We start from the raw sequence: 27,995 nt of genomic DNA on the forward strand, positions 1-27,995 counted from the left end.
AGTGCTGGCGCTATTGATTTGGGACAAGGGGCTGTTCACAGTGACAGAGCAGCGCACCGCCTCATCCTAACGACTATACTGTGATTTCAGACGAGTCTATATTGTAACCAAGAAATGCACAGTTCAGCTTGCAATATTCAAATATGGATTTTTAGCGTCATTGCTATGGAATTCTGCGGAGAGTTTGGGACTGGAGTGGAGGCAGACAAACGAGAAGGTGGGGCGCCCTTTTGGTGATTTCCTGTTGGCGTTCGATTTTAAATTCACCACAGTCGCCGAGATCGAAAGTAAGATTTTACAACACCCAGGAGATCGGTTCGGCTCCGGAGAGCACTGACATCAGACGCTGCCATTTTACGCGTGATCAGCTGCTTCGGGTGAGGGTGATTAATTTTGGAATCACTTCTAAAGCGACACGGGAATCACAAGCATTCTGCAAGACATCAGGTAGGAAACGAAACGGTAGTCGTGTGTAGTTGGTTCATTATGCGAAGCTACTAATTCGCTCCTGGCTACTTTTATGCAAGCCCGTCCTATGCTAATAAAAAGACAGACAATTGTACAACATATACTGTACCTTAATCCGCGTCATTAGAATCCATCATTTATTTGGAAAAATAAATATTCCACATTTTTCCACTGCATGGGTGCAAAGGGAAACATAGCGTCGGGTCACCTTCATTTTCACAGTTTTGAAGCAAATCTAATTTCTTTGTTAAATTGCATTTGAGTTTGTCCGGGCCCAGCCCCAGTACGTATAAGTCAGACTCACTGGCAAACTTGGCACACTTTAATGTCTAACGAATGGTAATTTTGACATTGAGTGGACAGTGCGCAATATTTCATCACGTTGGTCCCTCTGAAATTTCGGTTTTTGTTTTGACAAGATGTTCTCCTTTGTTAAATTGCACTTGAGTTTCTCTCGTCCCAGCATGGGGCAAGTTGAATGGCAAACGTGGTACACTTTAGTCATTTCTATATTGTATGCATAACGCTGAAGTAAATTATAGTTTGAACTTAATCAATGAGATAAACAGGTAACCATCTGAAGAAATGTAAAATGTCATGAAGATTCGGTTGAGTATATCCATCCATTCTTATTGCAGAGCAAAGAGCAGCCGTGCGGAAGCCTATTCAGTGACTCACTAACATTAAATGTTGTATTATCTGGAGATGCCATGACATCCGCAGCATTTACCATCACGTGCAGTGGTTCTTAAACGGGAACTCAATTTCTTTCAAAATTCACAAATCAAGATGAGACGCAGTTCCTGAATATTAAAATAAAATATTTATGCTCATAAAAGTGACACATTTTTTCTATGGTTGTTTTTAATTATATGTGATATTTCAAAAAATATGCGTTATTGATATATTTATTTATTTAACCACAAAAACATGAAAATATTATTGTTTTTTAAAACCATGTTAAAAACATAAGAGTTAAGTTAACTGGTTACTCTAAACTGACCTAGTGCGAGTAAGCGTGGAGGTGAATCTGTCTGTCGGTTAAGTACTGTATTAGAGGTCTACACATTGAAGGGGCGGCTGGATGACGAAAAAGGGTGTCAAATAGATAGCAGAAGAAATCCTTAAAGACCACTAAAGTCCTTGCGCTGTCACGGTATAATCAAAACTCTCGCTGTATTTGCGCATTAAACGTACATTTTCCAAAGTCCGATCTAAAGCAGATATAATTAAGTACTTTTGCATTTCACTTTATTATTATTATTATTATTAGTAGTAGTAGTAGTAGTAGTAGTAGTAGTAGTATGATAGCTTATTGATTAAGCGCTTAGCCGCAAGTTTGTATGACGTTAACGATGCACTTTCCAATATGTACTTCATATAGTAAACCAAACAATTCTTTCACTGTTTTAGTTTTTTGAAGTCGTGCATGGTCCTTTAAAGCAACGTTGGATTAAACCAATTAAGCAAAATAAGCTCATACTTAGGGCATCACGGGAAGGGGGGCACCACCACCACCAGATAGATAGATAGATAGATAGATAGATAGATAGATAGATAGATAGATAGATAGATAGATAGATAGATAGATAGATAGATAGATAGATAGATAGATACTTTATTAATCCCCAAGAGGAAATTCACATACTCCAGCAGCAGCATACTGATAAGAACAATTTTAATTAAAGAGCAATAAAAGCACAGTGCAAGTTAAAAAATGCAAGGTGGAGAAAGCAAGGCAGGTTTAACAGTCTATAATCTTGTATAGTGTTAACGTTTACCCCCCCGGGTGGAATTGAAGAGTCGCATAGTGTGGGGGAGGAACGATCTCCTCAGTCTGTCAGTGGAGCAGGACTGTGACAAAAGTCTGTCGCTGAAGCTGCTCCTCTGTCTGGTGATGATCCTGTTCAGTGGATGCAGTGGATTGTCCATTATTGACAGGAACCTGCTCAGCGCCCATCGCTCTGCCACGGATGTCAAACTGTCCAGATCCATGTCTACAATAGAGCCTGCCTTCCACACCAGTTTGTCCAGGTGTGAGGCATCCCTTTTCTTTATGCTGACTCTCCAGCACAACACCGCGTAGAAAAGGTTGCTCACCACAACCATTTGATAGAACATCTGCAGCATCTTATTGCAGATGTTGAAGTCACCAGTCTTCTAAGGAAGTATAGTCGGCTCTGTCCTCTCTTGCACAGAGCATCAGTATTGGCAGTCCAGTCCAATTTATCATCCATCTGCACTCCCAGGTATTTATAGGTCTGCACCCTCTGCACACAGTCACCTCTGGTAATCACAGGGTCTGGGAGGGGCCTGGGCCTCCTAAAATCCACCACCAGCTCCTTGGTTTTGCTGGTGTTCAAGTGTAAGTGGTTTGAGTCACACCATTTAACAAATTCCTTGATTAGTTTCCTATACTCCTCCTCCTGCCCACTCCTGATGCAGCCCACAATAGCAGTGTTGTCAGTGAACTTTTGCACGTGGCAGGACTCTGAGTTGTATTGGAAGTCCGATGTATATAGGCTGAACAGGACCGAAGAAAGTACAGTCCCCTGCGGTGCTCCTGTGTTGCTGACCACAATGTCAGACCTGCAGTTCCCGAGACGCACATACTGAGGTCTGTCTGTAAGATAGTCCACAATCCATGCCACCAGGTATGAATCTACTTCCATCTCTGTCAGCTTGTCCCTAAGGAGCAGAGATTGGATGGTGTTGAAGGTGCTAGAGAAGTCCAGAAACATAATTCTTACAGGACCACTGCCTCTGTCCAAGTGGGAGAGGGATTGGTGTAGCATATAGATGATGGCATCCTCCTCTCCCACCTTCTCCTGGTATGCGAACTGTAGAGGGTCGAGGGCGTGGCGGACCTGTGGCCTCAGGTGGTGAAGCAGCTGCCGCTCCATGGTCTTCATCACATGTGACATCAGAGCCGGAAGTCATTCACCTCACCAGGACTTGAAACCTTTGGGACTGGGGTGATACAAGATGTTTTCCAAAGCCTCGGGACTCTCCCCTGTTCCAGGCTCAGGTTGAAGATGTGCTGTAGAGGACTCCCCAGCTCCAATGCACAGGCCTTCAGCAGTCATGGTGATACTCCATCTGGACCTACTGCTTTGCTGGCACGAAGTCTCCTTAGTTCTCTGCTTTGTGGATGGGGGTGAACTCTCTCTGTCTCTCCTATGCTGGTATCAGCAGAAGGATGGGTGGAGGGTGCAGAGGTGAGAGTGGGTTAGGGAGGTCAAACCTGTTGAAGAATTTGTTCATCTGGTTTGCTCTCTCCATGTCTCTCTTAATGGTGGAGCTGCAGCCAGTGGTGATCTTCATCCCATCCCATCCCACACTTCCTTCATGCTGCTATTCTGCAACTTCTGCTCCAGCTTTCTTCTGTACCGCACCCTGAGCTGGACTCTGTGTTCCTTCTGCACACGCTCATGCTGATCACTGCGTTTAAAAGCCATTTTCTTCTGGTTAAAAATGTCCTTGATGTCACTTGTAATCCATGGCTTGTTGTTAGTATAGCAGCGTACTGCTCTTACTGGAACTACAATGTCCATACAGATGTTGATGTAGTCAGTAGTGCAGTCAACAACCTCCTCAATGTTCTCACTATATGAACCCTGCAAGATATCCCAGTCCGGAGTCCCAGAGCCTGCTCTGCCTCAGGGGACCACTTCCTGAATGAGCGTGTGGTTGTAGGTAGCTCCCTCACTCTTGGTTTGTAGTGAGACTGAAGCAGAACCAGGTTATGATCTGCTTTCCCAAGCGCAGGCAGCGGGGTGGTGCTGTATGCGTGTTTAACGTTTGCATACAGTAGGTCAATAGTCCTATTTCCCCAGGTGTTACAATCCACATATTGTACTGGGAGAAGGCAGGTAATGTTTTGTCCAGTGTCACATGGTTAAAGTCTCCAGAGATTAGCACAAGTGCTGTGTTTGTAGATTAGCAACAGTGGTGTGGATGATGTCACCCGCTATCTCCACATCCGCCCAAGGTGGGATGCCACCAGGAAAGGCTCTCTTTCTGGAATAACTGGACGTGATAAAGGATGACATGGATCAGTGTCAAGTTTCCTTTTCAGGCTCACAACTCTAGTTACAGTTTAAAAATCTCATGTTATGTGAAGACAAAATGGAAGGAATTCATGGTCATAGTTTAGAAAACAGTCAATAATAGCACATTGACCAATTTAGCATTGCCAATCCACCCAACCTGCATGTGTTTGGACTGTGGGAGGAAGCTGGAGCACCTGGAGAAAACATCATAGAGACATGGAGAGAACATACAAACCCCAACATCCAGGATGTGAACCCCAGTCTACTTATTGTGAGGCTGCAGCACTAGCACTGTGCCTTCCATGATAACACATTTCAATCCTCTGATACTGAAAATGCTCTCTTGGTTATGTATCTTGATTTAGGGCCTTTAAAAACTTTGATCATGCCATTTGGTAGCATAGTCCAGAATTCCACTATGCTTCATCATGTCCTTTGCTCTCAAGTTTTTAAAATATTTTTATCAAATATGAGGATTCTTGTAGCTTTGTCACTCCCACTCAACTAAGATTATAGAGCACTCTAACATTAAATTCTAAGACTAATATTACAGTACATAACATATCCTTCTTACCCCTTTGCTGATGATACACAGATCTAGGTATCCATTGTCTGAAAACACTTTCTTGCTTTATAAAGTCATGAGTACCATAAACCTTTTATTATATTATAGGACAGAAAGCAACCGTTCCTGACACTACATAATAAAATCTGGATCTGCTCTTAGTCTAAGAATAGCCATTTCCAAGGCAATTAGAACAATTCTTTGTGATAATGTGGAATCAACAGTCAATGATAATGCCTTCCCACTCTATGATACTAAAAATGCTCTGGTGATTTCATTACTTAACTTAGGGTCTTTAATACCATTGATCATGACACTTGACTGTACATAGGATTTTTTTATTTTTTATGATCAAGTTTTTATTCAATAGAATTCATTACTAAAGTATCTATCTATCTATCTATCTATCTATCTATCTATCTATCTATCTATCTATCTATCTATCTATCTATCTATCTATCTATCTATCTAAATTGTGATATTTTTTAAATTTAGATTTAAGATAATATTGGCAAAAAGAATATTAATCACTGAATGGCCAACAAATAGGAATTTGCCCTAAGGGTATGCAGAACATAATTGAGTCTGCAGATGTCTAAGTGAACCAGAAGAGGGAGCTACCTCCCAAACAAATAATAAGAATGAATGGGTTAAGGAAGTGAAGTATGGCCAGTATCCTCTGCCACCTGGCCCCTTAGGAGCTCAACATAATGGTGCCATTTCTGATTGTAAAAGCCAGATGACCCATTGAAATCCATTATCTAGAGTTCATAAAGGAGAATTCCAACAAATGCAGATTTCCAGACTGGAAAGGAAAAAGAGTTGTCAGATCTCCAAAAGAAGGCTAAGTCTTTCTTAGCAGTAATTGTTTACTACTTATGAGGCCTTTGCTGGAGGGAGAAGGCGAGAAAGAACAGAGAATTTCAAAAGAACAACAATCTGAGGGTGAAAGGAATTTCAACAGATACATTTGAGGACAGAAAAACAGCGATTGAGAGCCAAAAGGCAATAATATGGGCATTCACAGAATGTAAGTAGAAAGGAACCTGGGATCTTCAACAGGATAATGTGGAACTTTTATTATTTGGGTGTAAAACAAAACAACAGAAAGACAGTATGGGGGTGTGGTGTCTGGGGGGATAGCAGAAGTGCAGAAGTGATTGAAGTGGAAGTGCTTGAGCAGACTGCTGGCAACTATGTTTATAGATTGTTATTTACTTTCATTCCAAATCTTCAGTGGTGGGTCAAGGTTATACTGACTCATGCCATGATTTAGCGTTCAACAGGATAATTAGAGTTTTCTATTAAACAGATTTGTAACAAGTGAAAGAGATTTTGACCAGTCAAATCAGTACAGCTGGCAAAGTCACAAGCATAGTGTATACCCGAATATCTCTTTTATATATCACTACATTGAAAGGACACAACCACTCTGAAAGTCAAGGCAAAACAATATTAAAAACCTGTAACTTATCTCTGAAAAACCTTTGTTTCTTTTGTTTGCATTAATGCTGAATGTCTAGTCTGATCTAAGCTTGGATGTTTTGCAATGTGAATTGCCTTGTCACATATAACAAACACTGTGTTGCTTGTCAACGTTTTTTTTCACGCCCACCGAAAAAAAATATATATACAGTATATATTTTAATAGCATGTCAGATCAGACCACACATCACAGAATTAATTGCTAGAGAGTTCCTGATAATAAACCCTTCCGGCAATTGTAATAAATTTTCCTCCATAAAGAGTACATTTCTCACATTCGTGAAACAAAACAAAGAACTGGTTTCTTTCTGTTGGAATGCAGTTTGCATTAGTCTCTGATCCAGCTACTGTTAGTCCATGGACTGGCTGTGAAACTATGAAATCTCATTAGTCCTTTTGTATCTTCAAGATTCTCTGGTCTTGTTTATAATGTGTAATGTAAGAGGTTTACTGATAAGTAGCATGATGTTACTTCTGGAATCTGAACTGAAGACTGGTGACCCATTGTGTTGCCTTAGCCTATCCCATCAATGCTGCTTGAATTCAGTAGTATTCGAGAACAGCTGCTGTATCCGTTGCCCTTTGCTAACACTAACCAACCTATATACCCAACCATTCATTTTCTTGCCCGCATATCCAAATCAGGGTCACGGTGCCTATCCTGACAACATTTGGTGCAAGGTGGGTCATCATTTCACTAATACTAAAAGTATATTGACCAAACAAAACCAGATCAATTATATTTGATTGGATGAAGTTCAGAGAAAAACAGTTTTAATGGAGTTGTACTACATAAAGACAAACAAAAAACTTTTTGGATATTCACCAAATTAGTATAGGAGATGCTAAGCTTGAGATGTTCTTTTCATGCATCTTACAGCTTGTGCTAAATACAGTTATAAAAATTGGTTTTCCTGATTTTGATAGACCTACGCCTTTTACCAGATGACAGGAGAAAAAGATTTTGTATTTTACTCTGTAAAATATCAGTGAATCACTAATGAAGTAATGAGCACACCATGCAGTGATGATAAAGTTCAAAGCATTTCCAGAAGTGGCCCTTTTGGTGATGGTCTTTGCTTTGTAAGACACTCTCAAATTCTATAATTGTGACAGACTGAGCAGTTAGCTTTCTTAACTCTAACAGATGTGTTCACATTCCATTTTGAACGGGATGGTGCAAAGGAACTTGAAGATTTTTTGCCGCTGATCTATCACTGTATAACATAGCTCTTATGTTGCCTTAAGTACACAATGAATACTCTCTTTTATTTGAAGTTTCATCCCATATTACTTGGGAACCAGAAGCAGACCAATTTGTTTATCTCCTTTTTGGGGTATCAGCATTTTTACAGAATCCAGATTAAAGGAATCTGAAAATCTAATATCTCAAGAACTGATTGATAGCCATGTTGATCAATGTATTTACAATATTGTAAGGAATAACAGAGTTAAAAGCAGGGCTGTAGACAATATATAGGATTCTGGCAAATGTGCTGAGGAATTAATTCTAGGTGTTGACAAATATCATAATGGCAAAATATCTTTCGATTGACCCTCCATTGACTGGTATGGGTTGTGGAAGACGAATGTTCTCTTCGTTCCCTTGTACTAATTCATGTCTGAGAAGTAAGCTTTACGAAACCATGTAAAAGCATGCTTTGTTTTAGCAAACAGAAAAATATTTGTGCAAAGGACTCAAGGTCTAAGCATTCCACACATGAGTCTGCCTTATCACGTTTTTCCTTAGCTTACATCTGAACGCCATAACAAAAGGGCCAAGAAATCAAGTTGCACAAAGGGGCGTTGAAAGGGCTCAAGGATTATGTATAATAAACATGTTGACTGTTACATTTCATGATGATATTAAATCACGCGTTCTAGGGGTATAAAAACTTGCCCCACCCAACAGACGGGGTCCAGAAGAGCCCTGATGCTGTCATTTATTATTGAATGTCTGCTTTTCTGAAACTCTTCTCACTGTGACTCTGCAAAATAAAGCTGCTTTATAACCACACCTGCTGTCTGGTCTGAAGACTTCGTCCACAGGGTCCAAGTTCATTTTATGCACAAAGCTGGGTAAAGTGTAAGTCATTCCAATACCTTCAGTATGTTATGATCTACCAAGCTCTGAGGACTCAACCAGCATGCTTACCCAAATGGTAGACCAGAAGGCTCCAATGAGATATCTAGAACCAGTCAGTCAGTCATATTTATTTATAAAAGCACATTTAAAAAGAATGGATGTTTCGCCAAAGTGCTGTTCAAAGGAGCATTAAATTAAAACAAAGTACAAACAATCACAGAGAAGCAGATCAATAAAAACATCCAAATTAAAACCATCTCCCATGACCCATTATACACAGTGAAAGGCAGAAGAAAACAAGTAGGTCTTAAGCTGAGTTTTAGAAACTTCCATTGAGGATGAAGACCTGATGTGGAAAGGTAGGCCATTCCAAAGCTGAGGGGCACCAACTGTAAAAGGTCTGTCTCCCCGGACTTCAGGTGAGATCTTGGAACTGCAAGGAGTAGCTGTCAAGAGGACCTCAGTAAGAGTGAAGGAGGTCGCAGATGTATTTTGGAGCAAGACATGCAAGGCTTTAAAAACAAACAACACAATGTTAAAACCAATGTGACACTGCACCGGTACCCAGTGGAGAGAGGCTAATACATGACAGATATGATCCTTTCTTCTAGACCCAATTACAAATCTAGGGGCTGCGTTTTGAACCATCTGAAGGTGTGACAGAGCAGAACTGGGCAATCCCACATGAAAGGAATTACAATAATCCAGCCGAGACATGATAAAAGGCATGAATGACTGTTTCCAAATCCTTCTGTGAAAGAAAAGATTTTAGTTTTGAAATTTTCCTCAGTTGGTGAAAACTGGCGTTTAGTAATGAAGAAATTTGTTTATTAAAGCTTAGTGATGACTCAAAGACGATACTGAAGTTCCTGACATCATTTTGAGTGATTTTGAATTTCTGACAAGGAGCCTAATTGAGTGTTGATTTTAACTGTGGATGTGGCAGATCCAAAAATAATCACATCATCTTTTCATCTAATTATAAGAAGTTTTGCACCATCGAATATTTAATATCCTCAAAACCTTATCTCAGCTTTTTTACTTATGAAATGATGTCAGGATTAGCTGAGGTATAGGTATAGCTGCATGATAAATGATGTCATGTTTTTGAAAGGTGGTCCTGAGATGGAGCAGATAAAGGGAAAATAAAAAAGGAGCCAAAATAGGACCTTATGGAATTCCATGTATGAGAGGTGCTGGCTGAGTGCAGACATAGATCTACCATTAAGGAAGGACTCAAATCATTTCAATAACCAAACTCATGATATGGCACACCAGTTTCCTGCTGTTATGTTCAGCCTAAAAATGCACAAATATTTTTGTTTTCAAAAATTAAATATATATTTTTGTGTTGTTTTTTTTTTTGAGGTCTGTTAAGGGTTCGCTTTGAGTCTGGAGTCTCCCTTTCTCCCAGGAGTATCACTACACCAGTGATTCATACATATCATACATCATTTAATAGTGGTGTGCATAAACCAGGTAAACAAGCATTTGTATAATCATTTAGTGTTCAATTGAGCATTGAAATGGACCGAAGGTGTGACCTTAGTGACTGTGAACATAGCATGATCATTGGTAGCCGGGCTCTCCCAAATAGCTGTTGTCATGGGCTTTTCATTCAAAACTGTTTCAAGAGTTTAGTAAGAATTACCAGTGGTAGATGATCCTGTGAGTCAATAAACAGCTTGTGGATAAGCGGAGTCAAAGGAGAATAGCACAAATCATACAAGCGAAGAAACAGACTAAAACAGGGGAATCCCATCCAAGTTTAACATTGGTATGCATTATGTCATGAAATAATTCACTATTTATTGATCTACAAAAGTCAAAGAGCATTTGTAAAACAAGAAAGTGTCTTTAGTGGTCATAGAATCATTAGAACCAGGCTGTGGAGGAATGAAATACTGTTAATTAGTCATAAAATACAGATTCCTTTTCCATTATGCTGATGAAATTGTAATATTTAGAGTAAGAAACAGCATACATCCATGAAATAATCCTGTTTGGTGTCAACAGTACAGGCTGGTTGTAACAGTGTGGTGATGTGGAGAACACATTCGAGCCCCCCCATCTACCCAGTGAAGAATATGTGAATGGAAAGATGTATGTGAACATTGCTGCTGGCAGTGTTCATCCTTTCATAGTTACACTTTATCCACTCTCTGATGAACATTTAGTATTACATTAACATATAAAAATAATGCACCATGTCACAAGGTATGTATTGTCACTGAATGGTTCAGGAAACATGATATAATATTAAAATATAATAATAATGCACCATGTCACAAGGAAGGAATTGTCACTGAATAGGTCTGGAAACATGACAGTAAGTTTTCCGGTCCCCAGATCAATCCCACTGAGCCTCTTTGGGATGAGGTGGAAATGGCTGTTCAATTCACTCATTTCTATATGGCTCGACATTCATGAGCAATGGATCCATCATTTTGTAGGTCATGCTTAGATGAATTTATGGCACTCCTAATACCAAAGAAGACTCAACATGGCATTAGATAGGTGTATGTAATTAACTTACACATGCCTGAGAAGTAAACTGAGACAGATGTGCCTTGAAACACTTCTCTTTCAAGCCTTCAGTACATGTCAAAACAATACTATGAGAAGCAAGTTAGAATCTGTTGTATAAACAGACATTTTCAAAACTGTCCCGGAGGTCTAGATTTTGTAAATCTCTTCAGATGGGAACTAATAGACTCAATTCAAAACCGACTACCATTCAGTCCTATTTTTTAAGCCAATAATAGATAAGACCCTGTCAACCATGACCTGAATTAGATTCTAAGGCTTTAGAGTGTCTAGACATATGAATTGTTTGAACTCATGGGTATCACTCTGCATGTAATCAAACAGTAAGACTCACTATCCTGTTACTCTCCATTCATCCATTATTGAACTTGTTTATTCAGGTAAGGATGAAAGAGACTGGAGCCTATCCCATCAAAAATAACCATAAGGGAGAAGTCAAAACTGGATGAAATGCCAGCCTATGTCAGGTCCCACTTATATACTCAGCCACACCCTGTCACACAAAGCCACTTCAGGGTCAATTACACCTGCACAGACATCTTTTGTTATGTACTGTATATCTGTGCAGGCCTCAACACCAATTGATTTGGTTTTAATGAGCTATTTAAACACATAGAGTTGAATTTGAGAAACTTTTTATATTTTTTACACTTTGGCCTATTGTCTTCAATTAAATATCAAACATTCATGATGTAATCTCACTTTACCTTTCTAACTGCTGCTTTTCTTTTTGGTTTTAACTGTTTTATTATTACTTCATGAAACCTCACCCTGAAGAGTCTCCCAAAAATGAAATGATACTCAGGGCAGATTTTTACATTTTTCTCTCTTTTCCCGTTTGGCTATCTGAAAAGTCAGGGTCTCTGGCAGTCTTTTGATTTCTGTATAGATGAGTCACTTGCATGAATCATTTTCTTTTCTTAGTTTCATTTTTAAAAAAGGATTAATCGGGGAAGTGAAATGAAACTTGATTTATCTGTTTATTAAACCCACAAATAAGCAGATGTTTACACAAAATTTGGGATAGTGCTTCTCAGGAAATAGTAAATACTTCACATAAGATGTAATCAACAATATTTCAATTTTTTAAATGTTGTTGTGTAAGTAAAATGAACGTTACCGAGAAAGTTTTGCCAAAAAATTGTATTGTTAGTTATTTATTATATCTCACTATTATAAAAGTAAATCCTGAGACAAGACTTTCTCGGAGATAATTTCAACTCCCGCGAGAGATAATTTCATGTCTCATGAGACGAGACTCTTTGCCAAGAGATTCTGACAAGTCCAGCCCTCCTCTCAAACAATCCCTCGGTCCACTTACTTCTCATTCGTGTGAATGCTATTGTCAGACACAGTTAATGCGCTCTCCGCTGCAAGTGGGGTCAAAAATAAAAGACAAAGAGTAGAAGACAAAGTAGAATGTCATAAAGAGGCTCAAAAACATTGGCCCGATACACATGCAGAGCAGGTTAGAAATTATGAAAGTACTAAAATTCTAAAGTCTCAAAAAACTGATAGTAAAGATCACATTAGCGCTAACAAATAGAAATTATTACTCGGTGAAATAATGGAACAGTGAAAAGAGAGAGCATATATAGACATAGGTGATATGACATAAGTATGTAGATATTGTCTGGCTTTAAACTTTAAGTTGGACACTTGTAAATCGTCTAATTCGTGTTGCCATCAGGGAAAAGTAGTGTTTCTTTCCAATGAAGAGACCTATCCACGAGAATTAAAAGATTTGTTGTTTGGTGAAAGTGAAATAAACATATGCGAGTAGCAGAAATGCAAAGTGGCTGGACCATAGCGCCCGCCCAGGAGTTGGCGAGAGAAGCAAGCAGGGGGTAGAGCCCCCCGTAATATATAACTCAATGTATTTTCCTCAGAGTAAGTGACTGATATTCCTTCTTAGTTTTAAATATATATATATATATATATATATATATATATATATATATATATATATATATATAGATAAGTGCTACAAAATACCTTGTGCAACCATTATTCTAATTAACTGGTTCATTAATTCACTTAGTTTCAGAAACTAATTCCAGTACAGAGTCACAAGGGGCAGGAGCCTGTCGCTATATAGGGAGTATAGGGAGAACCTGTCACGATCAGGCCCTTGTTTCAGACTTTTAGTTGCATTCACATACATTGCGTGAAGCTCCTATTGGAAAAGCATCTGTCTGTCTGTTTGTCCGTTCGTCCGTCTGTCTGTCTATCTGTCCATGTGAAACAAACACTCCCTCCCAAACTGTGAACCAATTTTGTTAAGATGTGGCACACTTATTCTTTAAAAAAATTTGTCGAGGCAGTTTTCATTGCGATATCTGAAACTGATTTTGCTGTTCTAAGTTTTACATTTTCAATACTTCCTATTGAAAAACATTGGTGAAATTGTGAATCTTTTCTATCTTAAAATGGAGAAACATTCTGTGCGACTTCAAATGGGAATTAGTTTTAACTTTATTTGACAGTGGCTGCTTGAACTTGTATATTTTGTGTATTTTCCTCTTATACTCATCTGTCAGTTGCTTGGATGCCCAATGGAAGTCAGACAGACGTCGGGCAGAGCACATGCGCAAACAGCTCACACTGCAGCGCCCTCTCCTGCTGCTTTAGAAAACTTAACTAGTAGAGTCCAAAAACTCACTTCTTTAGAAATAAATGAAAGGGAAAGCAATTATGTAAGCATACAGAAGCCTATATAATATTATCTGCAGATTATTATTGTACCTGCAGCTAAATGACGTTTGAACTAATTAGTTGCACAAGAAAGACACAGCTGCCATAAGTGTTATAAACAGAGGAAGGGTTTAAAAATGGACAGTGGTGTCTGGAGGTGGGGGGCTTCAGTGGCTTAAGCCCCTCATGTCTGGTGCACAGCCCCTCATCTTTCAGTCCCAGATATACACATAAACAAAAGCAGCAAGTCCCTGATCTTCTTGCCCATCATGTACTATTCTTGTTCCCATTATACAATAAATCAGTTCATTTCCAAGTTCTGACTTATTTATAATTTTAACAAATTAATGTGTTTTAACTAATATTATTAGCTAAATGAAGAACTTATTTCAGTTCCTCTTCTCCTTTCATAGGGTGATATTTATACAGATTTTATGCTAGTATTGGTCATTTGTATTAAGTGATATTTTTCAATTGCTAATTATTGGATGCTACTCTATTGGATATACTTTCAAAAATGTTATGTTTAAGAAAACTGAACAAATATTAGTAACAGACCCTCCACCCCTAACACACATCAATCACTTCCATGTTCAGGTCACTTGAATTGCAGTCTACGGTGTATGAAAGCTACTGAGCAATCACAAGCCTCTTTGTTCTCTCTTTTTAACTTCATTGTAAAGTGTTATTAAAAATCACATATTTAATGTAGTCTACTAACACATACTGTTATAGCTATTACTTTTAAATACAACTTGTTGTTACAAAACTATTTAATAAACAAAAATGTAATAACTGACTCTGGGATGAAATAAATAAAACTGTGTAATTCTCCAACTTTAATATCATTTAATGTAGTCACCAAATGCATCAGAATGTTACGCCATTCATACATTGTCTGACTTGTCATAAATTCTCTTTTATGTTTAAAAATGATTTAGTCCTTGTTTTCTTGTTTGTGACAAATCCACTGTTACAATAGGATAAAAGTAGCCTGGGTGCCAAGCCATAGGTTCATGGGTTTCATTACACATAAACCTAAAAATTGTTTAAACAGTATAAAAAAGGCATCATCTTTATGAAATTGTTCCTCCCAATGACTCATCTGTCCAGGCACAATCCTTACTAAAACACCAAGTCTTACAGCAGTTTATATTTCCTAAAACATTTCACACAAGACAAATGTTTATAACGCAGTAGCAAAAGACTCTCTTCTGAACACTATTGGGTAATGCATAGTGCCTTGCAAAACAGTTATTACACCCGAAAACAATATATTTTAATAGTCATTACTTCCACAACAGTTTAAAATGATAAAATGCAGTAAATGGCAATAGTGATCCTCAAGGTAAATTGACAAACTATGCAAACCAACCAGAGCTATAGAAAAACACTACAAAATGGTACAAAGTAATACATCAGGGTAAAATGAAAAAAACATGGGAAGCATTTTCAAGGATAGTGGACTAGATGAATACTGGACAGTGAGGAAACAACACACTGAATAGCAGGAACCATGGAAGCTCATAGATAAATGGACAATGATAAAAGGGTTAGAGAAAACAAGATCTGAATGTTAATTTTAAGGCAGGGAAGCCTGTCAAGTAGATCAAGAAAGAAAATGTCAGAGAGAAGGAGTCACAGATCAGAAAAGAGTGTTTACCAAAGGCCATGTTACATTACATGACATTTCCAGAGATAATCAGTCATATCCTTCATTTACACCAGAGGTGTAAAACTCCGATCCTGGGGGCCTCAGTGGTTGCTTGTTTTCCTTCTTGCCATTTTCTTCATCAGGGACCAATTTCTGCTGCTAATTGACTTCTATTCCCTTCATTTTAATGTCCATGTTTTTAAAAACTCCATCCTCAGAATTGATTTTGTTTTCAACAAAAATGAGATGTGAAGTGAGCCAACAGATGACCAGCTAACTCCAACCTATTTCTCTCCAAGCAGTTTCTAAATAAGAAGATGAATCTTGTTGTTAATTAAACCTGATATTTACCTCCATGGCTTGCTGGTGCTCTCATTCTGCCACTGCAGACATTTCCAAAACAGTCCATTTTCTTTTTTCTAAGAGAACCATCAAAACGATTTATGCACCTGAGCAGATCAACATTACTGAGACCTTCACCTTACTTTATTTTAAAATATTGTATGATGGATTCAGGTTAGCTGGTCATATGTTGGTTCATTTTGTGCCTCATTATTGTTTGACTGGCAATTAAGGAAAAAAGAAAGTGGTCTGTGTCTTGAATAACATGTTAATTACAAATAAGGTAAAAAAAGTTAATTAGCAGCAGAAACTGGTCACTAATTAAGAAAATGGTTAGAATGAAAGCTTGCAGCCACTGCGACCCTCTGTGATTGGAGCTGGACGCCCCCGATTTACACAATCTTAGCGACATGCTCCTGTGAAGCCAGTAACGTATTGTGACATGCCTGGCAACACCCTCCTACTAATTTACAACTTGTTCTGACAAAATCAAACAAGTTTATCAACAGTAGTTGACATGTCTTACATACCCAATGACTAGAAGCCACATGATGTGACAACATCTTAAAAGCTTCAAAACAGATTTTAGTTAGTCAGAAGGCTGCTACCAGAAGGTCGTGACTAGATGATGGGTTTGTATGGTTTAAGAAGTAAAGACCTTTAGGGGTTTTGGAAGAAACAACTTTGTAAGTCAACCAAACAGTCTTGAAGACAATCCATTTTGTGAAAGAAAGCCAGTGTTATTGTGCTACCAGAGGGGCATTGTGGTCACAGCAGTTGGCGTGGGCTAAGACGGTGATAGGAGAATTCCAAATGGCTCTAAACTGTTGATACTTCACATACCAAGACCATTAGGGTCAGAAGTCTAGGAAATAAGAGATACACACAGGGTATGTGATCTAAATATTATGGTCAGACAATGGACAGTGTATTGCAATTAATAAAATAAAACTTTATAGTAGTAGAAATAAGGGATTCAAAGGTCCAGCTACTGTCAAGTGCATCACTGAAACAAGTCACAGTGAATATGAGTTAAAGGCCTGATTTCTGTGTATATTTAGCCTCTTCATTTTCTTGTTCACAGATTATTCCAGTACACACCTTTAGCTGCATTTGATAGTAAATTGTGTGCTTCTGAGAGATAACCTTGGCTGAAACTTTGGAGTGATGAGAAATCTGTACCCCTAGCTACAGAACTGGACTCAACGAGATGTTTCTTGTTTTTATCTGCAATCAGTGTTCAAGCCCACCCCTCTTTTATCCTGGGTGTCTAAGTAACAGCATGGTTGAGGTTTCGTCTTTGCGTAGCAACCTGAATAACCTCAGTGCACAAGTACAATTATCTGATCACCTTCATTTTTGATTATCTCTACAGCAGAAGATAAGAGATTTATTTAAGAGTCCAAATAGTTTTGTTTTGTGCATGTTGAGTCATAGAAAAAGGATTTTGGCCATTTAGTCACAGTGGCTGTTGAGGTAGTCAGTCAGGTTTCCCAAGGCAAGTGAGCATCCAGGAAATGTTTTTCACCAAGCGTTGGGTACTGAATGAACAAAAAGGTAACAAGAAGTCACTGTTGGCTCCACTGTATTAGACTTGGAATCCTGCAATTCCCAGAATGAATGTGTTAACAGTAAATGTTGGCCAAGATAAACTGTCCTGATCAATTCCTTTTTTCTTATGTCCTTACTAGCAAAAGTACGAGATCTCATAGCAAAATAATGTTTATCTGCTCGGCTTTAAGAAATTCCAGGATGAGACAAACAAATACAATGGGAAGCATAAACATCTGTGGCACTTTTTTCTGGATTAAAATAGTGCAATTTGTAACTCAGCCTATGAACTCTTCTTCAGAAGGTAATGTCTTTGATTCCTAAACCTATTTTCTATTTCTGTTAATCTGTTAATAAACATCGCCGTTGGAGGCTGTGATCAATGGCAACAAGTATGCTGCAGCTTTAATGTCAGCTGAGCAGCAGTAGCCTTTGTCAGCCTTCAGGGCACAGGGGTTGCTGTTTTTCACTCCATCCTGATCTAAGGCTGATTTTCATCTTTTACAGGACTCTGGTTTTAATATTTTTTTAATTTGTTTCTGTTATCTACAGATAAGTTAATGTTCCCTCATTATGTGTTCCACAAATATGAATGTGAGCAAAATTTAAGACCAATGAATACTTAGTCAGTCAGTCAGTCATTTTCCAACCCGCTATATCCAAACACAGGGTCACGGGGGTCTGCTGGAGCCAATCCTAGCCAACACAGGGGGCAAAGCAGGTACAAACCCCGGGCAAGGTGCCAGCCCACCACAGGGCACACACAAACACAGACACCCACACACCAAGGTCTCCTAACTGCGAGGCAGAAGCGCTACCACTGCGCCACCGTGCCGCCCTGTGAATACTTAAATGTTTCTAAAAACTGGTTTGATTCTGGAGAACAGACACAAATTTTAAGTCACCCTTATGCGTGTTTGCAGACAGGTTGACCATTGATAATCAGACTCTGCTAATTCTAGTACAGTTGTTGAGATTTGTCATTTAGGCCGCATTGGGTCAAAGCAAGAAGCAACCCTTTCAAGATCGACAGATCATTACATCACATAAAAAATTAGGCGCACATCCACTCTCATTCATTAAAAAAAAAAAGTACACTTTCAAAGTCATCCATTTAAGTACAAGTGGTGCCTCGGTATACGTCTGCTTTGGAATAAGTCCAACTTGGTATACATCCTGTTTAGAGGTGAAATATTTTGCTTGGCATACGACCTTTGTTTGGAATACGACTCGTGTGCTAGAACAACACGTGTGGTATGCCGGGCGCGCGCCTTCAAAAAAAAAAGTTTTAACCTGTACAGTAATCCCTCACTATATCGCGCTTCGACTTTCGCAGTTTCACTCTATCGTGGTTTTTATATGAAAGCATAACTAAATATATAACGCAGATTTTTCGCTGCTTCGCGGGTTCTATGGATAATGTGTATTTTTACTTCCTGTACATGCTTCCTCAGTTGGTTTGCCCAGTTGATTTCATACAAGGGACGCTATTGGCAGATGACTGAGAAGCTAACCAATCAGAGCACGCAGTTAAGTTCTCCTGACTGAGAAGCTAACCAATCAGAGCACGCAGTTATGTTCCTGCGTGCTGAATGCTGTGTTAACCAGGAAGTCTCGTCTCGCTCATTCAGCATCAACGTGTTTCGCTGTGTAAAGAGTTAACTTTTGTGTTTATCTTTGTGCATAGTCACAAAACGATCTGCTACTGCTTCAGGGGCCGTGCCCAAGTGCAAACAGAAGATGTTAATGTTTGCCGAAAAGGTAAATGTTTTGGATTTGTTGAAGGCTGCGATTCTTTTTATTTAAAAAGTAGGAAAGGAATATAAGATCTACGGCCACAGTGTCCTTTTAACCAGGGAGCAAAACGAGTTGTAAGTGGATGTAATAAGGCAGTAGTCTGTATGGAATCTGCTTTAGGGATTTGGATTGAGGACTGCCAGAAGAAGAAGAACGGCAGTGCTTCACATTTGCCTGAAGAGGCTCCTTTGGAAGAGCTGTAACGCTCTCCTTTGTTGTGCAGTAAAATTAAACTCATTGTTATCGGACAAGTCATTTTCATTTAATTCATCTAATTGCTTTTGTATTTATGTATTTTAGTATTAAGCAGTGTTTAAATTATTTTATACAACCCCATCAATGTATAATATGCCAATAACAATAGGATTTTTTTTTTCATGGGAACGAATTAATCATTTTCCCATTATTTCTTATGGGAAAAATTCGTTTGGTGTAAGTCCAAGGATCTGGAACGGATTAAGGACATATACCAAGGTACCACTGTATTTTCTATTGTACGGTAGTTAGAGCCTATCCAGAGAAAACCTAAGCACAAGGTAGAGAACAACCACAGAGTGGTCTTCAGGTCATTTCAAGACACAATCAGGCACACAGCTACACTCTTTTTGGGTTCACCGACAAAAGCGCGATAGACAAATGAGCGCCCACAAAGCCGGTAACTGGTTTTCGACAGTTTTGCGCGCCGACAAAATCGCGAGAGAGGCCAAGAGAGTGGGACGCCCTTGCTGCAATCCTTCCTACATATGCAGGGCGTGATCTTAAGGACTATCTGCGTGCCGTGCTGATGGCATGCCGTGTCTCATAATATTGACTTCTAAAATAAACATTATTATATATGCTTTAAACTAGTAATTCATATTTAATGAAACTTTCGCGATTTTGTTGGCGCTATTTTGACGGCGCGTTTTAACCGGCGCTATTTTGTCGGCGCGCATATGTCTATCGCGCAAATGACGGGTCACACTCTTTTTGTCCATCCATCCATCCATCCATTCATTACAGGATCACAAGGAGATGAGGCTTGTCCATGAGTGTAAAGCGGGGATCAACCCGCAATAGAAAGTCACCCCACTCTGTGCAACGGCACACACACATGGGCACAGATTAAAATCTAGGTTCAGGTTAAAATCTAAATTAACTTGATGGAGTGGCATGGAAGGAAAACTGGAAAAACAGGGAAATCCAGTCATAACAAGAACAAACGAACTCTGGCACTAGCCACTGTTCAACTCTATCACTGAATGGAGTTGTAAATACGTTATAAATAAAGTGACAATATGCATAAACAGTGCCTTAAATAGGGGTCACCATGTAAGGCACTAGATAATAAGGATGTAATTAATTAATAGAAGTCAAGCATGTGTGATCCATGAACACAAACATTTATTTAGTGAGAATAATAAGTGATATCAATGCCAACATCTGACTTTCCCAGGTTTTCAAATCTGTGCTTTTAACTGCTGACTTTCTCCATTTCTGTCTAGTGTGGAAGTTGTTTGACTAATACACAGTATGGGTTGTTGTCTTATCAATTACAATTGTAGAGAGCACTACATACCAATCCAGAGTCAAGTCTTTGTTTAACAGAACCATGCTTTGAACTTGAAGATGCTTATTTCTGGTTGCACCTCTTGTGATTTATATCTTTTTTTTTCTCATTGGACTTTTCATTCTTTCTAGATTTTGTGCAAATCAAATGCAATAACAGCACCAATGTTCGATATGGTGAACATTTTATGCTTTCCTGCTCTGCTGAATTCTATCAAAAAATATCTGATGTAGATGTGACAGTACAATGGCGTTTTGAAAATAACTCTCCCTGGAATGCTTCTAAAAGCAAAGCAAACAATATATCTTTTAAAATAAGCAATGCAACCTTTACACATCAAGGAACCTATGAATTAGCTGTTCAACCTATGAACATGTCAGCATATAGAAGAAAAATAAATGTTGCTGTTCTCGGTAAGTATGAAATAACTCAAATGACCTTCTTGAGCGTCAATAGTAGTATGATATGAATTGACTTAAAGACTTCCTCACATAATCACCATAAATACTGTGATGTGTTTGAAGGTGGTAACTTCAGAGAGTGCAGACCACTGCGTGGATATCTTAAAATGATAGGGTGCTTGAAGAGTGGGCAATGTTAGAAGTAGATGAAGCTGTATGCCAAAGAACAAAAAAATGAAAGGAAATGCTATCCCAAAAATAAAGGATGCTGTGTTATCTCATTATTAGAATTGTGGTCCAGTAGTTAAAAAAACTTAAAGCCCCAGGTTTGCAGAACCCTGTTTAGTAAGTAAACCTTTACTTTCCTAGGTACAGACCCTATGGCTGTTATTGTTCACCAACTGGAGCTGTTGATTTTAATTTTTATCAAGATATATCGTCATTATTTTCATCCTTCTTCTTTAACTGGTGAGAGTTAGGGCAACTCACTGAGCTGGGCTAGCTTGGCCATCATGTCCCTTCAGGATTTCACAGACATTATCATGCCAGTTAAGAGATATAACCATTTTGTCTGACCATTGGTCTTCTCCCAGTTGAACCATGACCAGTCGCAGCCTATCTACATGCCCAAAGCACCTTAACTGGCAACTCTCAATCCCATAACTGCTATAATCATTATCCAGATGATTCATTCTAGCTCTGTTCTTACAATGTTAGAAATCAACTGCAATACAGAGTTTACTTAACCATAAATTGAAAAAGTCGTAAATTCAGTTGATGCTACTTCTACTATTTTGGTTTGCCTCCAGGTTTTATTGTCACACACACTTATTAAAATTCAGATCCTTTAATTACTTAACTAATTACCACATATGACAGTGTGGTGGAACAGAAGTCTTCATTGCTGCCTCAAAGTTCCAGGAAATGTTATATTGACTACAGTGAAGTCAAGTTAAGCCCATTGCCTCCTGGTTGTGTTTATTCAGTCCACCACAGACTGTTAACTGATGACTTTGTATCAATCTCTCACTGTTACAGCAAGCATGACAGTCCACTGCTCTGAAGATCCTGTAAAGATCTCTTCGAACACATGCATCGCAAATATCAGTGCAGATGCCAATCACACACTAAAAATATATAATATAAACTGGAAAAGTCTAGAAAAGAATGGAACGATTAAATGGGATAAGACTTTTACAAACTTCCAACAGGAAAAACTGCCTTTAAATGATTTAAGAAATGTGCATGAGAACATCTATTATCTTGAAGTTAATACATCCTCTGGCATCTTCAATGCAACTACAGGAAACAGAGCTGGTAAGACTTCTTTTTTGTCCACGCCTGCTGACTAGGTTTAGTAAATTCTTTTCAATCCATGACTTTTTATATCTCTCTTATGTTCACCCTTTAAAATGTATTTTAATCAGACTAATGACTAACATTTGTAGCATGTGGAGTCTTGCAGCACTTGGCTCCCTGACTCATGTACCTTATGAGTGGAGTTTACAGGCTTGTACGAGTTTCCTAATTTGTATAAAAATTAATTCCCCCACAATGAATGAAGGCAGGTCTGAGCATTATAGAAAAGAGCTCAATTTATCAATGACTGGATTACTGAACACAGCTTTGAGTTTTAAAAACTTAATTTGAAAATCGCTGCATAAAATTTGGGACATCCTGAAAGTCTGTGGGATTCTCCCAAAGTTGCTGGGTATCATGGCCGGCCTGTACACTGGTATTGTGAGTGCTGTGAGAGTGGGGGCAGAACCTCTATGTTTTTCACTGGTTGATTCTGGGGTTTGTCAGAGGTGAGTTCTTGCTCCTACTCTGTTCAATGCTTGCATCGACTGTGTGCTGGGCAAGGTCATGGGGTCCAGCGGCTGTGGGGCATCGGTTGATGAAGAAAAATTTAGTGATCTTGACTTTGCTGAAGATGCTGTGATCTTTGCGGAGTCAATGGAGGCTCTGATCAGGGTGCTTGAGAGACTGAGTGAGAAGTCTGAGTGTCTGGGCTTGTGAGTGTCCTGATAAAAACCAAGATCCAGGCCTTTAATGACCTATTAAACACAACCATCAGTAGTGTGTCTGTCAGCAGAGTGAATGTTGACCTTGTCAAGAGGTTTACTTACCTCAGCAGTGATGTCCTGGTCTCGGATGACTCTTCCTCTAACGTCAGTAGACGGATTGGGAGAGCATGGTGGGGGGTCATGATGTTGCTGGAAAGGCGTGTGTGGCATTCCCGATATATATGCAAAAGGCAAAAGGTCCAACTATTTAGAGTCCTCATGCTTCCTGTTTTGCTATTTGATTACAAGACCTGGATGCTATTCAGTGACCTGAGATGAAGACCGGACTCCTTTTATACTGTGGCTCTTCTGAGAATCTTTGGGTTTGACTTTGTGTCGAATGAGTGGTTGCTCATGGAGTCCTGAATGAGGCACATTACCTGCATTGTGAGGGACTGTCAGTTATGTCACTACGGCCATGTGCCGCGATTCCCCAACCTTGATACTGTAACGGCCGACCCCTTTACCCAGCCGGCAGCTGTGACAAGACCTGTGGCCTGGATAATTTACTGAGAAATAATCTAACTATCAAGCCGTACTTCTAACCAATTAAACTTTTCCCCACAATCGACGGTGTAAATGTAAGTACACAAAAACAGGATGTAAAATTAAATGGATTAAATGAAACAAGACATGCAAAAAACAGAAAACAGATATAAATATCCCTCCACCCCAGCAACAACAAGACACCACCAAATATAAATACAACCAAAACCCTCCCTTGCCCCTGTAACATATAACACACAACACAAATAACAAAATGACTGATGAACTGAATGATTGTGAACTTGAGTCCAATTATAAAAATGTCCTGAATACGGATGACTGAACTAGCGGTAAATGCGTTGTTTGATTTTCCCGGCGTTTGGAACAACCTCACCGTGATTCCTCGGCGTATGGTGGATGGCGAATCGACCCCGGGGTCTCAGCAGATGGAGGTTGAAAGACAGTCCGGCAAAATGAAAAGCAAACTGGTGAAAAGACGCGATGTGAAAAAGCAGCAAGCAAGTTGAAACGTGGTTGAAACAAAATGGTCTCCTTTCTCCTTCTTTTCTCCTTCCCTCTCTCTTCTCTTCTCCTTCATGATTACTTAAATAGTCTATGTGACGGCTGTGATTGATTAATTAAGAACAGGTGTTTTCCAGGTTTGCGGCTGTGGTCTCCTTCCATCATCCGTCCTCCTTTACGGGGACGGCATTAACTGATACACATACAAACAGCAAACGGGACAATGAAACGAGACGCACTCAGAACTGACATTTAACACTAACTATGTGGCCCCACTACAGTGCGGTTCGCAGGATTGTCATTGTTGAGGACCCAAGTGACTGGACTAGGCCAAGGGGACACCCATGTAACACTTGGCTGCGGCAGATAGATGGTCATTTCCGGAGAGTGGGACTGGACCGTGTGTCTGCCTAGGTGGGTGCCAACCAGAATCCTGAGCTATTTTGTTGCGTGGTGGATGCAGCAACTTGATGTACCAGTGCATGTTCCCCAACCTGACCTGACCTGCATAAAATGTTCATTAAAATTTGTTAATTGTGCACTCACCACCAGGTACTTAGTGTCTTTTGAAAGATGCTTGCTATTCATTTGCTGACCACCATAATTCTTTTCACAGCAACAGCCCTCTACTTTAATCTGATTTACAGTTTTTAGATGTTTATTTTATTGACTTATCAATGTGTGTCATGCTCAGGGTAGAATCCTTTAACCCATCAGTTATTTCTGGCTCTTGTCAGGATTCAAGAAATGTATTTTTTGTTGTTTTATTTCACTGTTCCTACTAAGAAGTCAAGCAAAATGACACCTTTTATTGGCTAACTAAAAATATTGCAATTTGCAAGCTTTCGAGGCAACTCAGGCCCCTTCTTCAAGTAAGAGGTAATCAATTTCTGTCCCTACTAGTTATTACCACGATTTTGGGTACTGTTTGCTATGATGCCTCATGTTTTAGACATATGAGCTACTTGCTGTGCAACAGTAGATTAGATAACCAGTATTAATCCCATGAGAAAATTCAGATGTCATGCTGTTTGAATATTTTTGACCATGTTGTGAGTTAAAAGTGTGTGAACTTTATTTGTACTGTTTAGAGAAATTTGGAGAATATTCTAAAATTACATTGGCTTGTTTTTGAACATTGAGTTTTGTGACTTTGTTTTCGGATCTCAGATATGTAGCTCTTTGGCAACTGAAACATCAACATTTGCCTTCTTAAAACTCTGCTTCTCAGTTTTTCTGGTCTGTATCAATTTGTTTAATAATAATAATACATTTTATTTATACAAGGTGCCTTTCTGAGAAGTCAAGGACACCAAGCAAACAATAAATAAATAAAAGACACAATTATAAACAACTAAAAACATCAGAAAATATAAAAATTAAAACCAAACATAACCACTGTGATCATAAAGAAAAAGCCATTTTAAACAAATGCATTTTAAGTTTACATTTGAAGGATGAATATGATATGATATTTCTAAGCTCGGAAGGTAATGAATTCCAGAGCTTGGGAGCAGAACGGCTGAATGCTCTGCTCCCCACGGGCGAGAGGGATGGTCAGATGGATGGAGGAAGAAGATCTAACGTTACGGCAGGGAATGGCAATATGAAGAAGGTCAGACAGATATGGAGGGGCGAGGTTATGAATGGCCTTAAATGTTAATAGCAGAATCTTAAAATCAATTTGAAACTTAATCGGGAGCCAATGAAGCTGCTGCAAAACCGGAGTAATATGGTGAATAGATGAGGTTCAAGTAATGATGCGTGCTGCAGAATTCTGGACTAGCTGAAACTTGTGAAGAGATTTATTAGAGAGACCAAAGAGGAGTAAATTGCAATAGTCCAGCCGAGAAGTAACAAGACTATGAACAAGAAAGGCAGTGATATGGGGAGGATGTGATTAAAATTATGTAGGTGGAAGTGAGCAGACCGGGTGATGTTATTAATGTGAGATTGGAAAGACAGAGTACTGTCGAGGATGACACCCAGACTCTTGACCTGAGGTGATGGGGAAACAACAGAGTTATCAATAAAAAGAGAAAGATTATTGCCCGTTTGGATAATGATGATTTTGAACCAATGAGGAGAAACCTCGGTTTTGTCATGGTTTAATTTAAGAAAATTCAAAGAAAACCAGGATTTAATCTCAGCAATGCAGTCAATAAGCGAAGGTGGTGGAAAGGAAGAGGTGGGTTTACTAGCAAGGCAGAGCTGGGTGTCATGAGCATAAAAGTGAAAATTAATGTTATATTTATGAAAAATATTGCCAAGGGGAAGAAGGTAAATAATAAAAAGAAGAGGCCCCAGGGCACACCTGAAGTAACAGTGAAGGGTTGGGATGTGAAGGTTTACTTGAGATCATCTTGATCACAAAAAATTTCAGGTTCCTACACCACCCTATATTGTGGAAAACAGAATCAGAAAATGAATTAGTGAAGGGTGAATCTTAATTCTTCCTAGGAAGAAGAAACCTGTGAGAGGTAAATGTGGAATTTTTGTCCACAATCAAGGGTTGTTTAAGATTAACTCCTATTTTATGTCATTTAATAATCATGTCTGCTTTCTTTCCTTCTTTCTTTTTATCTACATTAATGAAATACTATTTTTTCTCCCTATTTCTTACTCTGCAATTCCTTTACAATATGAAAAAGGTGGTAAACTTTACTTTCAGCCTTGAAAAAAATTCTGCTTGAAACATCTTTAATATTGTGTATTTATTTCACTTGAAATGTTCAATTCTAATAAAAATTTTCTGTCTTTTAAGGATCACTTAAAAATGGAAAAAATGAAAGGAATAATTTTGCCCTGTTTCAAGCCCTTTTATTATTCCATGGGGTTGTCATTATTCTTCATAATTTCCCATGAAACAGAGGATCTACTCAGCAAAACCTTAAATTGACATCAGGCGAACGCTGTCCAGAATACCAGACCATAGGAGGGGCCACAAGGTTCATCTTGTAACACTTTGGCCAGTAACTTTTAAAACTGGTCTTTTGCATTAAGGTGTTTTTGACTTATTCCTTGTTGCCTGGTGACACTGAGAAACCCGAGAAGAGGAGCAGAACTAAAAAACCAAGGTGCTTAAATGACCGTGAAAGTGCTTTGTGTTCAACACAAGAGACAGTTTTCAGGGTCCTGCTGCTTTAATTGCTTTCTGCAAGGTTTATTATGTCAGTGGGAGGCATAGAATGATACTCACCATAATTTAACATTGCTTTTTTAAGAATCTTACTTAGGATTTTTTTATTACTTTGTCAAAAAATGTATTTCCAAATGTGAAGTGACTTTAATTTACTATAAATATTATCTGTGATATTGAAGACTCACTAAATATGTCACTGCTTTGACTTTTCTAAGCTGCACATCAAGGTAATAAAATGAATCTTACAAGCCTGGTGTAAGACAAACTGCAGATTAACTGGTATGCATTAAATTTAACAGTATAAAAGAGAAGAGGTGGAGCTTGGGGGAATTGTAGGCATTGTTTTACAGACCAGGTAATATAACTGCCTAGGAAGCAACCTGTCTAATTTACTGCCACACTTGCACAGTGGAACTGAGAAAGAATGTGTTCTTTACTGAAATGCTCAGCCTGAATCCTTACATTGCTCTGTCTCTGTCTCTGTATCAGTTTTGTATTATGTTCTTGTTTGTGTGTGTTTTCCCACAGGTATTTTGGGTTCTTTTAATACTCCAGAGTAGTGAGTGTCAAGAATATGATTTAAAAATA

General features: G+C 38.8%; 2 protein-coding genes across 4 annotated transcripts in view; one reads left to right on the forward strand and one right to left on the reverse strand.

The window, feature by feature from the left end:
- LOC120517491 (cytochrome P450 2K1-like) overlaps window positions 1-630 on the reverse strand; it is a 65,266-nt gene extending 64,636 nt beyond the window's left edge. The window contains exon 1 of the mRNA XM_039739847.1: window positions 578-630. Coding sequence (XP_039595781.1) covers window positions 578-592 — 15 coding nt within the window. The 5' untranslated portion in view covers window positions 593-630. The remainder of the gene's footprint in view (window positions 1-577) is intronic.
- Window positions 85-27,995, forward strand: LOC120517492. Of its 3 annotated transcripts, XM_039739849.1 has the most exons (6): window positions 85-447; window positions 10,025-10,135; window positions 17,585-17,748; window positions 20,922-21,203; window positions 22,230-22,508; window positions 27,030-27,995. In XM_039739849.1, the coding sequence occupies exons 3-6, from the start codon at window positions 17,613-17,615 to the stop codon at window positions 27,128-27,130; spliced, it is 798 nt and encodes a 265-aa protein (XP_039595783.1). In that variant the 5' UTR covers window positions 85-447; window positions 10,025-10,135; window positions 17,585-17,612; the 3' UTR covers window positions 27,131-27,995. The 3 variants fall into 3 exon arrangements, with proteins under 3 accessions (XP_039595783.1, XP_039595782.1, XP_039595784.1); XM_039739848.1 differs by lacking the exon at window positions 10,025-10,135; XM_039739850.1 differs by lacking the exon at window positions 10,025-10,135 and having other exon boundaries at window positions 85-377.

The sequence above is a fragment of the Polypterus senegalus genome, chromosome 17 (genome assembly GCF_016835505.1).
Source record: "Polypterus senegalus isolate Bchr_013 chromosome 17, ASM1683550v1, whole genome shotgun sequence".
Lineage (NCBI taxonomy): Eukaryota > Metazoa > Chordata > Cladistia > Polypteriformes > Polypteridae > Polypterus > Polypterus senegalus.